The sequence below is a fragment of the Bufo bufo genome, chromosome 7, assembly GCF_905171765.1.
Source record: "Bufo bufo chromosome 7, aBufBuf1.1, whole genome shotgun sequence".
Classification (NCBI taxonomy): domain Eukaryota; kingdom Metazoa; phylum Chordata; class Amphibia; order Anura; family Bufonidae; genus Bufo; species Bufo bufo.
The window spans coordinates 109,010,888-109,024,407 of NC_053395.1; the positions used below are offsets into that span (position 1 = coordinate 109,010,888).

The 13,520-nt window shown below is 40.1% G+C and overlaps 1 protein-coding gene across 3 annotated transcripts in view; it reads right to left on the bottom strand.

Moving 5' to 3' along the window:
- SLC40A1 (solute carrier family 40 member 1) overlaps positions 1 to 13,520 on the bottom strand; it is a 267,848-nt gene that overhangs the window by 62,995 nt on the left and 191,333 nt on the right. For 2 of the 3 annotated variants that reach the window (XM_040439738.1, XM_040439739.1), the window contains one exon: positions 5,084 to 5,326. The exons of the other annotated variant lie outside the window; for it this stretch is intronic. In XM_040439738.1, the coding sequence (XP_040295672.1) occupies positions 5,084 to 5,326 (243 nt within the window). The remainder of the gene's footprint in view (positions 1 to 5,083; positions 5,327 to 13,520) is intronic. 3 annotated transcript variants of the gene reach the window in all.

Below are 13,520 nucleotides of genomic sequence, written 5' to 3' on the forward strand. Positions count from 1 at the left end.
AAATAGCGTGTTGAGAATACCCCTTTAATTTCTCCTGCAAAATGTCTTGATAAACTTGGGAATTTATTTTTCCTTTGATGATAGCAATCCGTCCAGGCCCTGACGCAGCAAAGCACTCCCAAACCATGATGCCCCCACCACCATACTTCACAGTTGGGATGAGGTTTTGATGTTGGTGTGCTGTGCCTCTTTCTCCACACATAGTGTTGTGTGTTTCTTCCAAACAACTCCACTTTGGTTTCATCTGTCCACAGAATATTTTGCCAGTACTGCTGTGGAACATCCAGGTGCTCTTGTGCAAACTGTAAACGTGCAGCAATGTTTTTTTTGGACAGCAGTGGCTTCCTCTGTGGTATCCTCCCATGAAATCCATTCTTGTTTAGTGTTTTATGTATCGTAGATTCGCTAACAGGGATGTTAGCCTATGTTAGAGACTTTTGTAAGTCTTTAGCTGACACTCTAGGATTCTTCTTCACCTCATTGAGCAGTCGGCGCAGTGCTCTTGCAGTCATCTTTACAGGACGGCCACTCCTAGGGAGAGTAACAGCAGTGCTGAACTTTCTCCATTTATAGACAATTTGTCTTACCTTAGACTGATGAACAGTAAAGCTTTTGGAGATACTTTTATAACCCTTTCCAGCTTTATGCAAGTCAACATTTCTTAATCGTAGGTCTTCTGAGAGCTCTTTTGTGCGAGGCATCATTCACATCATGCAATGCTTCTTGTGAAAAGCAAACCCAGAACTGGTGTGTGTTTTTTATAGGGCAGGGCAGCTGTAACCAACACCTCCAATCTCATCTAATTGATTAGACTCAAGTTGGCTGACACCTCACTCCAATTAGCTCTTGGAGATGTCATTAGTCTAGGGGTTCACATACTTTTTCCACCTGCACTGTGAATGTTTACATGGTGTGTTCAATAAAAACATGGTAACATTTAATTCTTTGTGTGTTCTTAGTTTAAGCAGACTGTGATTGTCTATTGTTGTGACTTAGATGAAGATCAGATCACATTTTATGACCAATTAGTGCAGAAATACAAATCATTCCAAAGGGTTCACATACTTTTTCTTGCAACTGTATGACGTACCGGTACGTCATGACGTCCTGGTACTTAAGGACACATGACGTACCGGTACGTTATGTGTAGTTCCGATCACCGCCGCGCGGCGGGTGGTGATCGGAACTGGGTGCCTGCTGAAATCACGGGGGGGGAAGGGGGAAGAAGGTCAATTCAGACCTGCGGTTTGCAGCGTTTCCGGGTGGTTTCCTTAGGCATCGGGGCTGCTTTCCGGTAAAGAGCGTGTGAGATCCAGCCCCCCTGGATCTCACAGGCAGCAAGCTGTATGAGTAATACACACTGTATTACTCATGCAGCCAATGCATTCCAATACAGAAGTATTGGAATGCATTGTAAAGGGGATCAGACCCACAAAAGTTGAAGTCCCAAAGTGGGACAAAAAATAAAAGTGAAAAAATAAAGTTTAAAAAATAAAGTTTTCCCCCCAAAAAAAAAAAAGTTTCAAGTAAAAAAAGACAAAAACTTCATTTTCCCCAAATAAAGTGAAAAAAAAATTGGTAAAAAATAGGGAAAAAAAGTAGACATTAAGTATCGCCGCGTCCGTATCGACCGGCTCTATAAACATATGACATGACCTAACCCCACAGATGAACACCGTAAAACAAACCTAAAAAAAACCTGTGCTAAATAAACAATTTTTTTGTCACCTTACAGCACTAAAAGTACAACAGCAAGCGATCAAAAAGGCGTATGCCCACCAAAATAGTACCAATCTAACCGTCACCTCATCCCGCCAAAAATAAGCCTCTACCTAATACAATTGCCCAAAAAAAAATAATAATATGGCTCAAAATATGGAGACACTAAAACATAATTTTTTAGTTTAAAAAAAGCTGTTATTGTGTAAAACTTAAGTAAATTAAAAAAGTATATATATTAAGTATCGCCGCGTCCGTAATAACCTGCTCTATAAAAATTTTACATGACCTAACCCCTCAGGTGAATACCGTAAATAAATAAATAAATAAATAAAAACGGTGTAAAAAAAAGCAATTTTTTTGTCACCTTACATCACAAAAATTGTAATGGCAAGCGATCAAAAAGTCATACGCACCCGAATATAGTGCCAATCAAACCGTCATCTCATCCCGAAAAAAATGAGCCCCTACACAAGACAGTTGCTAAAAAAATAAATAAAACTATAGCCTTCAGAATGTGGAGACACTAAAGAATCATCTAAAAAAAAAAAAAATGCTTTGTTATGTAGTCATATTTGGTATTGTCGCATCCGTGACAACCTGCTCTATAAAAATACCACATGATCTAACCTGTCAGATGCATGCTGTAAATAACAAAAAATAAAAACGGTGCCAAAACAGCTATTTCTTGTTACCTTGCCTCACAAAAAGTGTAATATAGAGCAACCAAAAATCATATGTACCCTAAAATAGTACGAACAAAACTGCCACCCTATCCAATAGTTTCTAAAATGGGGTCACTTTTTTGGAGTTTCTACTCTAGGGGTGCATCAGGGGGGCTTCAAATGGTGTCAAAAAACCAGTCCAGCAAAATCTGCCTTCCAAAAACCGTACGGCATTCCTTTCCTTCTGTGCCCTGCCGTGTGCCCGTACAGCAGTTTACGACCACATATGGGATGTTTCTGTAAACTACAGAATCAGAGCCATAAATATTGAGTTTTGTTTGGCAGTTAACCCTTGCTTTGTAACTGGAAGAAAATATTAAAATGGAAAATCTGCCAAAAAAGTGAAATTTTATCTCTATTTTATCTCTATCTCCATTAATTCTTGTGGAACACCTAAAGAGTTAAAGTTTGTAAAATCAGTTTTGAATACCTTGTGGGGTGTAGTTCCTAAAATGGGGTAACTTTTTTGGAGTTTCTACTCTAGGGGTGCATCAGGGGGGCTTCAATTGGGACATGGTGTCAAAAAAACAGTCCAGCAAAATCTGCCTTCCAAAAACCGTAAGGCATTCCTTTCCTTCTGTGCGCTGGCGTGTGCCCGTACAGCAGTTTACAACCACATATGGGGTGTTTCTGTAAATTTTGAAATTTTATCTCCATTTTCCATTAATTCTTGTGGAACACCTAAAGGGTTAACAAAGTTTGTAAAATCAGTTTTGAATACCTTGAGGGGTGTAGTTTCTAGAATGGGGTCATTTTTGGGTGGTTTCTATTATGTAAGCTTCACAAAGTGACTTCAGACCTGAACTTTTCCTTTAAAAAGTGGGTTTTTGAAAATTTCGGAAAAATTTCAAGATTTGCTTCTAAACTTCTAAGCCTTGTAACATCCCCAAAAAATAAAATGTAATTCCCAAAATGATCCAAACATGAAGTAGACATATGGGGAATGTAAAGTAATAACTATTTTTGTAGGTATTACTATGTATTATAGAAGTAGAGAAATTGAAATTTGGAAATTTGCAAATTTTTCCACATTTTTGTTAAATTTGGTATTTTTTTTATAAATAAAAATGAATTTTTTGACTCCATTTTGCCAGTGTCATGAAGTACAATATGTGACGAAAAAACATCTCAGAATGGCCTAGATAAGTCAAAGCGTTTTAAAGTTATCACCACATAAAGGGACACTGGTCATTATTTGCAAAAAATGGCCTGGTCCTTAAGGTGAAAATGAGCCCGGTCCTTAAGGGGGTTAAAAAAGTTGATTTTGGAAATTTTCTTAATTTCAAAAATTGCTTCTAAAATTCTAAACCTTCTAATGTCCTAAAAATATAAAATTACATTACCAAAATGATGCCAACATAAAGTAAACCTCGCTATCTGTCTTAAAAGCGGAGAGATTCAAATTTAGAAAACAGTGAATTATTTCAAATTTCCGTTCACTTTTGGATTTTTTTTATAAATAGAGATAAAACGTATCAACTCAAATTTACCATTAACATGATGTACGATGTGTCATTAGAAAACAATCTCAAAATGGCTTGGATAAGTAAAAGCGTTCCAAAGTTATTACCACATAAAGTGACATATGTCAGATTTGCAAAATTAGGCCTGGTCAGGAAGGGGGCAAATGGCCCGGTCTGGAAGTGGATAAAGAGGACCTTTCATGGGTTTATTTGTTAGAAACTGGTATGTTTACCAGATAGGGCGGCCCTACAGATGCCAGCACTTTTTTTTCTAAAATACCCCTTCTGTGTCCCCTGCTGCTTTTGGCGCCTGATATGTTGATTTAGAGTATCGGTACAGGGAGGAGGAGATGAACGGGTTTCTCAATGGACATCTACTTCTCACCTGGCTGTAGCGCGGTCCAATAGCAGCGGAGAGCGTCACAGCCAAGGTGAAGGAGACGCCCATTGAGAAACCCGGCTGTCTCCTCCTCCCTGTACTGATGCTCTAAATTAAAATAACAGCCACCAAAAACAGCGGGGGAATGGAGAGGTGTTAAAAAAAAGTTCTAGCATCTGTAGGGGCCACCCTATCTGGTAATTATAACACATAATCCCATGAAAGGTACTCTTTAAGTCACAGAGCTTCTCAGTACAATTCATATTAGGCCGAGTACACACTTCAGCTATTTGGTCAGTTATTTCTATCAGTTAGGTCTCATGCACATGAACATTGGATATTTTGAGGTCTGCAGATACCGACAGATTACATTTCGCAGACAACAAATGCACATGGAGTTATTTCCATTTTTGCAGCCGCATACGGGCAACACAAAAAAAATCAAACAGACACGGAAAAAAAACACGTTTTTGTGCATGAGCCCTTATTAGGAGCCAAAAGACGGGTGCAAGTGAAAATCGCATTACAGTAGGAAATTTTTACATTATACCTTATCGCAGAGTTGGCTTTACTACAGGCTTTGTCTAACGATAACTGATGGAAATAACTGACCAAATAACTGAAGTGTGTGTTGCCTTACTACTGATGTTTGTGTGCATGGCTGTGTGCTTGATTTAATGCACTTGTTTACAACTGGTGCTGCTGAAACAGCTGAACTTGAGAGGGAAGTCCACATACTTTTGGCCATATAGTGTATAGTAGACAACTATACAATACAAAATAAATACATCCAATACCTTTTATATTTAATTGCTTAAGTTCTTCATCATCACATTTTTTGCAAGACTTAATAGCTAAGGCTGGTGTCTTTTGGTAAACTTTCCAAAGAAGCAAATATTCTACACACATAGACACCAAGTTCCAACCAGCAATGAATCCACATCCTATAACAGGTGAACCAAAGGTCATTATCTGTCCAACCGCCAATGGAGCCAATATGTTTGTCAGCTGGTCGATTTGCCTCACTGTTGCATTCATGTCTGTCAAAACATAGACAAGAAAAATGAATTCACTTTAGTCAGTCTAACCACAAACTTTTAATAACAACTTTAAGAAGTTATCTGAGTTCACATTTTGGGGCATGGAGGCTATTAAAATAAATTTTTAAAACTCACCCAAGCCTCACTACAATCCAGTGCAGCTGCTCTGTCTTCGCCAAAGGGCTGCAGCCATATAATACAGTATACGCTACAGCTAATTACTGGCCTCTGAAGTCTTGTGCTGTACACTGCTGAGCACAAAACAGATGTAGCTTGGGAAGGTGAGTTTGGGGTTTTTCTATTAACAGCCTCCCTGCAGTTTTCCATAAAGTTCTCTCTGAAAAAACCTTTGACCCTTTAGTGACCAGCCTGTTTTGGGCCTTACTGACCAAGCGTTTTTCTTCCTTTTTTCAACGTCCCATTCCAAGAGCTATAACTTTTTTTATTTTTCTGTCTATATAGCTTTATGAGGGCTTGTTTTTAGCTTGACAAGTATTTTTCATTGGTATAATTTTGGAGTAAATGGCGTTTTTTGATCGCTTGTTATTACGTTTTTTCGGTGGCAACTAAGAACAAATGAGCACTGTTGGGGATAGTTTACATGATATTTATGTAGTCCGGGTCGTTACAGATGCGGCAATACCAAACATATGGGGGAGATTTTTTTTATTCATTTTTTATTGAAAAGCGTATTTTCAATGAAAAAAGAGTAATTTTTTTAATGCGATTTTTTTATTTTATTTTATTGAATAATTTTTTTGTAACTTTTTTTTTTACCACTTACCAGTCCCACAAGGGGACTATAACAGACAGCTTGTTGATTGATTTTAAAATGCCACAGCCTGCTGGAAATTACTAAAGGCTGGTCTGGGGCCTACACGAGACCCCATCCAGCCTTCACACACATCGGCACCCCGCAATCGCATTTATGGGGTGCCAGCCGATCTGAGACAGAGGGAGTCCGCTCCCTCTGTCAGCACTTTACATGCTAGAGTAGAAACTCCATAAAAGTGACCCATCTAAGAAACTACACTCCTCAAGGTATTCAAAACAGATTTTACAAACGTCATTAACCCTTTAGGTGTTCCACAAGAGTTATTGGCAAATAGAGATGAAATTTCAGAATTTCAATTTTTTGCCCAATTTTTTATTTTAATCAATTTTTCCCAGTAACAAAGCAAGGGTTAACAGCCAAACAAAACTCAATATTTATGGCCCTGATTCTGTAGTTTACAGAAACACCCCATATGTGGTCGTAAACTGCTGTACGTGCACACGGCAGGGCGCAGAAGGAAAGGAATGCCATACGGTTTTTGGAAGGCAGATTTTGCTGGACTGTTTTTTTTGACACTGTCCCATTTGAAGCCCACCTGATGCACCCCTAGAGTAGAAACTCCAAATAGTGACCCCATTTTAGAAACTACGGGATAGGGTGGCAGTATTGTTGGTACTAGTTTAGGATACATATGATTTTTGGTTGCTCTATATTACACTTTTTGTGAGGCAAGGTAACAAGAATAGCTGTTTTGGCACAGTTTTTATTTTTTATTATTTACAAAATTCATCTGACAGGTTAGAGCATGTGATATTTTTATAGACCAGGTTGTTATGGATGCAGCGATACCTAATATGTATACTTTTTTTTTTATGTAAGTTTTACACAATGATTTGTTTTTTTAAACAAAAAAATTCATGTTTTAGTGTTTCCATAGAGCCATAATTTTTTCAGTTTTTGGGCGATTACTTTGGGTACGGTATGATTTTTGCGGGATGAGATGACTGTTTTATTGGCACTATTTTGGGGTGCGTGCGATTTTCTGATCGCTTGCTGTGGCGAAACCAACCTCGCCACTGGGTTTTGGAGAGGCCTGTTTATCAGCCTCTTGCCTTTGGACTATGGCCCTGGAAGATTGGGTCCCTTAAAAACCGTATTCGGCCCTAACAGAGTGCATGTCACTCATTCTGGCCCTTTAAATACAGTGGGGTCATTCGGTACTTGCCCTGTGTGAGCGCTGATACCCCAGATAGCTATGCCATGGAGCCCATTCATATAATGAAAGACTATGGGAAAGACTTTAGCTCCATGGCAATTGAACTGTATGTGTGTGGTCTGAGCACCATTCAATAATATGCGCTCAGACCTAAGCTATCTGGGGATATGTTGCATGTCTTTATTTTATGTAGTAAATGTAACCTTGTGTATTTTATGTCTTTTTGCAACCATGTGCTCAATGGAGTCTGCCTCTATCCCTGGATATAATTGGATTATTTTCCCATTGTCTCTAGGAAAGAGGGCTCTGTAAAACCGGTTTGAGCCAGCCAGGGCCCAAAAGATATTTTACTAACTTTTGAACCCCTGGTCTGATTCATGCCATTTTTTAATATGTTGTTCCCCTGAATGGATTGATTGTGAATATGTAATTTTTATGTGAATGTGATCTATGGTTTTAGAGTTATGAAAGTTGGGTAGAAAGTATGTTTAAGGCCTCTTTCACACGGCCGTTTTTTTTTTTTCCGTTTACTGGCCGTTTTTTGCGGTCCGTATACGGTCCGTATACGGAACCATTGATTTCAATGGGTCCACAAAAAAAACGGAATGTGTTCCGTATGCATTCCGTTTCCGTTTTTCCGTTCCGTTTAAATATAGAACATGTCCTATATTTGGCCGCAAATCACGTTCCGTTGCTCCATTAAAGTCTATGGGTCCGCAAAAAAACGGAATGCATACGGAAGTGCATCCGTATGTCTTCCGTATCCGTTCCGTTTTTTGCGGATCCATCTATTGAAAATGTTATGCCCAGCCCAATTTTTTCTATGAAATTACTGTATACTGTATTTGCCATACGGAAAAACGGAAACGGACAAACGGAACGGAAACGGAAACACAACGGAAACAAAAAACGGAACAACGGATCCGTTTAAAACGGACCGCAAAACACTGGAAAAGACATACTGTCGTGTGAAAGAGGCCTAACTGTATGTATAATTAAGTTTCCTCTCAGGATAAGGGGAGGGAATATCTGGGTGTGTTTCTATTGTCCCATTGTGTGTTTAAAGGGTGATGTCTGTCCTGTTGTCTGCACATGTGTATTGGAGATTCCTCTTTGTCTTGAGAAATAATTGGATTACGCCTCGGGTGTCTCCAGGGCAGAGAGGAGGAGACCATGATGCATTGTGGGGATATGTTGTATCTGTCCTATGTCACAGTCTTCATTCTGGTCCTCTGGGGGCGTGAACGATTGGTTGCTGTACTTACATTGTATGTGTTGTAAATTACTGATTGGTTGTATTTCAAACCCCTGTGGGCAGTACTATGTTTGTGGTTTATGAATAAAAGAGGCTGTACGTGAAGTACAGTCAGACCACTGCTTGACCCTCAACACGGAGCCTTGTCTCGTTATTGGGGGATCCGCTGTATGCTGTTGGAGACTGACTGCCAGGAGTTTAAGCTGATTCCTGTTCGTCTGCTAGCAGCTATTCGTGAGGTTCCAGTTTGGAGTGCTATTTTGTATCCAGTTCGGGAGTTTGGTGTATCCTGCAGTAGCAGTGCCTGTCTCTCAGAAAGGGGCTTATCGCCTAAACGGATTTTAACCCCTTGTCTGCTGAAACGGTCCGTTACACTTGCTATTACACTTTTTGTGATGTAACGTGACAAAAAATTGTTTATTTAGCACAGTTTTAATTGAAAATTTTTTACGGTTCACTGGAGGGGTTAGGTCATGTGATACCGGATGCGGTGATACCTAATATGTACACTTTTTTTTTATTTATGTAAGTTTTACACAATGATTTCATTTTTGAAGCAAAAAAAAATCATGTTTTAGTGTCTCCATATTCTGAGCCATAGTTTTTTTATTTTTTGGGTGATTGTCTCAGGTAGGGGCTCATTTTTTGCGGGATGAGGTGACGGTTAGATTGGTTCTATTTTGGTGGGCAAACACCTTTTTTATCACTTGCTCTTGTACTTTTTGTGATGTAAGGTGACAAAAAAATGGTTTATTTAGCACAGTTTTTATTTTTTATTTTTTACGGTGTTCATCTGAGGGGTTAGGTCATGTGATATGTTTGTAGAGCCGGTCAAAACGGACGTGACGATACCTAATATGTATACTTTTTTCCCCCCTATTTTGTACCAATTTTTTTTCACTTTATTTGGGGAAAATGACGTTTTTGTTTATTTTTACTTGAAACTAAATTTTTTTTGGGGGAAAACTTTATTTTTTCACTTTCTTTTTTGTCCCACTTTGGGACTTGAACGTTTGGGGGTCTAATCCTTTACAATGCATTCCAATACTTCTGTATTAGAATGCATTGGCTGTATGAGTAATACTGTGTGTATTACTCATACAGCTTCCGGCCTGTGAGATCCAGGGGGCTGGATCTCACAGGCTCGTCACCGGAAGGCAGCGCGATGCCTTCCTTAGACATATCGCTGCCTTCCATGCCATCGGGTCCCCCCTACAGCCGCATGGGGACCCGATGGCACCGCCGCAAACCGCAGGTAAAGCCGCAAACTGCAGGTCTGAATTGACCTGCGGTTTGCTGCGATCGCCGATACGGGGAGGTCACATGACCCCCCTGGCGTTGTGACAGGATGCCCGCTGAATGATTTCAGCGGACCTCCTGTTCCTATTAACCCTTGCCGCAATCTAGTTTTAAAGTTATGACGTACCGGTACGTCATGGGTCCTTAAGGACTCAGGAAACATGCCGTACCGGTACGTCATAAGTCCTTAAGACTGACCATTTTTTATTCTCTTATTCCAAGAGCCATAACTATTTTTTTCCATTCATATAGTTGTATAATGGCTTTTTTTCTTTTTGCAGCACTAGTTGTATACAGTATGTACAGCAATTATTTTTTTACATTGTAATAGTTTTGCACAATATACGGTACAATGTTTTACGTTAAAAGTACTTTTTGTGGTTCAAATCACCTCTATGAATTCCCAATTGCCTAGAAGCAGAACAGCAAAATTAAAAGAATAACCGTATTTGGCACACAGCTGAGGCTACTTTCACACTACAGTTTTTTGCGGATCTGTCATGGATCTGCAAAAACGCTTCCGTTACAATAATACAACCGTATGCATCCGTCATGAACGGATCCGATTGTATTATGTCTTATATAGCCATGACGGATCTGTCATGAACACCATTGAAAGTCAATGGGGGACGGATCCATTTTCTACTGTGTCAGAGAAAAAACAGATCCGTCCCCATTGACTTACATTGTGTGTCAGGATAGATCCATTTTGCTCCGCACCACATCGCGGACAGAAAAATGCTGCTTGGATCGTTATTCTGTCCGCGATGGGAGCCCAACCAAATGGAACTGAATGCATTCTGGTGCACTCCGTTTCATTCAGTTCAGTTTTGTCCCTATTGACATTGAATGGGGACAAAACTAAAGCGTTTTCTTCTGCTATTGAGATCCTAAGACAGATCTCATTAGCGGAATTGAAAACGCTAGTGTGAAAGTAGCCTGACCCAAAAAGGTTCAGCTCAGGTTCCTTTACGATTATTTAAAAAAATTATCTGCAATGAAGGCAGAGCTAATCATTTAACCAAATTAAGAAAATATTTTTTCAGTGGTCCATATACAGTGCCTCGCAAAAGTATTCACCCCCTTGACTTTTTTCGTATTTTGCTGCCTCACAACCTGGAATTAACATGGATTGTTTGAGGATTTGCATCATTTAATTTACAGAACATGCCCACAATTTTGAAGATTTTTTTTATTTTTTATTTTTATTGTGAACCAAACAAGAAGTTATAGGCAAATGGCTATTTTCCGCATTTGTGTGAGGGGAGGCGGGGCTATACTGCTTATAAGCCGCAGCCTCCTCCTCACCTTACCGGCAGCTCGTTTCGGCGTCACTTCCGGGGGCCGGTACGCACGTGAGTATACGGTCTCTGCCTCTCATCGGCATCGGTGTCTACATCCCCACCAGCGTTCACGTCTTCCAGCGGTAAGATCGGGGCCTTGCGGCCACATTCCTGGGCAGGGGGGGGAGGGATCGGCACAAACACGTTGCATGTTGTTACCTGCACGTCTCGGTGGGCGGCAGAGCCGGCTTCCATGTGTTCAGAGCCGCGCTCTGCTGCCTCAAGTTGTCCCAGCATGCCATCTGCTGGTCGGCAGGGTTATTACAGCTTACATTTGCCTGTCATGTCTTAATACATCCTGCTTATGGTTGTGTAGTGTTAAAGTTGTAAATAAAGAAAAAAGAAAAAGGTGTGTTACAGGAAAAAAAATATTTTTTAATGATGAGTGTTTTAAAAAATATATATATATTTATCATATACGGTTCCTATGTATATCTGGCATTGTTTTACATCATAGGACGGGGCAGTACATAGGCTATATTCAGTCCCATCAGGGTTATGTCTGGCTGCAGAGGGGCCTTGGTTGCATTGTTTTTCCTGGTTCATGAACTAGTGGGGGCATCTCAAGCAGTGTGTTACTTACCAATTATTGGGTCAATTGTCTACAGGTTTTTCTTCATATACAGTTGTGTTCAAAATTATTCAACCCCCAATGCTGTAAAGGGTTTTAGGGAATTTAGTGTACATTTGTAATTGTGTTCAGAATAAAATCTTACAAGGACTTTTTAAAGAACCAAATGCAACTAAAATGACATCAATTGTTTTTGTAATACAGTATTAAATGTTTTTTTTTGTGATTTCTTCATTGACACAATTATTCAACCCCTTAAAGACTACCACTCTTAAGAACAGAGGTTCATTCAAGTGTTTTCGATCAGGTATTGAAAACACCTGTGGATGTCAAGGAGCAGCAATCAAGCATAATAAGCACCAATTAGGCAGATTTAAAAGGACTGTGATACTCAGCTCCTTCTAGACATTTACTGGTGTGTTTACAAACATGGTGAAGTCAAGAGAATGGTCCAGGAAGACAAGAGAAGAGGTGATTTCTCTTCACAGGAAGGGCAATGGCTATAAGAAGATTGCAAAGATGTTAAACATACCAAGAGACACCATAGGAAGCATCATTCGCAAATTCAAGGCAAGGGGGACTGTTGAAACGCTACCTGGTCGTGGCAGAAAGAAGATGCTGACTTCGACTGCTGTGCGCTACCTGAAGCGCAAAGTGGAGAAAAGTCCCCGTGTGACTGCTGAGGAACTGAAAAAAGATTTGTCAGATGTAGGTACTGAAGTTTCAGCTCAGACAATAAGGCGCACACTGCGTAATGAAGGCCTCCATGCCAGAACTCACAGGCGCACCCCCTTGCTGTCTCCAAAGAATAAGAAGAGTCGACTGCAGTATGCCAAAAGTCATGTGGACAAACCACAAAAGTTTTGGGATAGTGTTCTGTGGACTGATGAAACAAAATTAGAACTGTTTGGGCCCATGGATTAACGCTATGTTTGAAGGAGGAAGAACAAGGCCTATGAAGAAAAGAACACCTTGCCTACTGTGAAGCATGGCGGGGGGTTAATCATGCTTTGGGGCTGTTTTGCTTCTACAGGTACAGGGAAGCTTCAGCGTGTGCAAGGTACCATGAATTCTCTTCAGTACCAGGAGATATTGGATGAAAATGTGATGCAGTCCGTCACAAACCTGAGGCTTGGGAGACGTTGGACCTTTCAACAGGACAATGATCCCAAGCATACCTCCAAGTCCACTAGAGCATGGTTGCAGATTAAAGGCTGGAACATTTTGAAGTGGCCATCGCAGTCACCAGACTTAAATCCGATTGAGAACCTCTGGTGGGACTTAAAGAAAGCAGTTGCAGTGCGCAAGCCTAAGAATATGACTGAACTGGAGGCTTTTGCCCATGAAGAATGGGCGAAGATACCCGTAGATCGCTGCAAGACACTTGTGTCAAGCTATGCTTCACGTTTAAAAGCTGTTATAACTGGAAAAGGATGTTGTACTAAGTACTAAGCCTGAATGTCACTTGGGGGTTGAATAAAACTGATAATGATGTGAGCACAGAAAATACATTTGTGGTTATTTCATTATAAATGTTATGTTTTATTTGTCCGACTTACAAGTGCCTCTTTGATTTAATTGTAAACAAGATGACTGAAATGATCAAAATCAATGTCAAACTGGCCAAAACACTCAATTTCAGTTGGGGTTGAATAATTTTGAACACAACTGTATGCGTCCCATAGGTTTGTGGCTCCTTCTATCCACCCGCTGCACGGCTTCTTACCAGCAGACG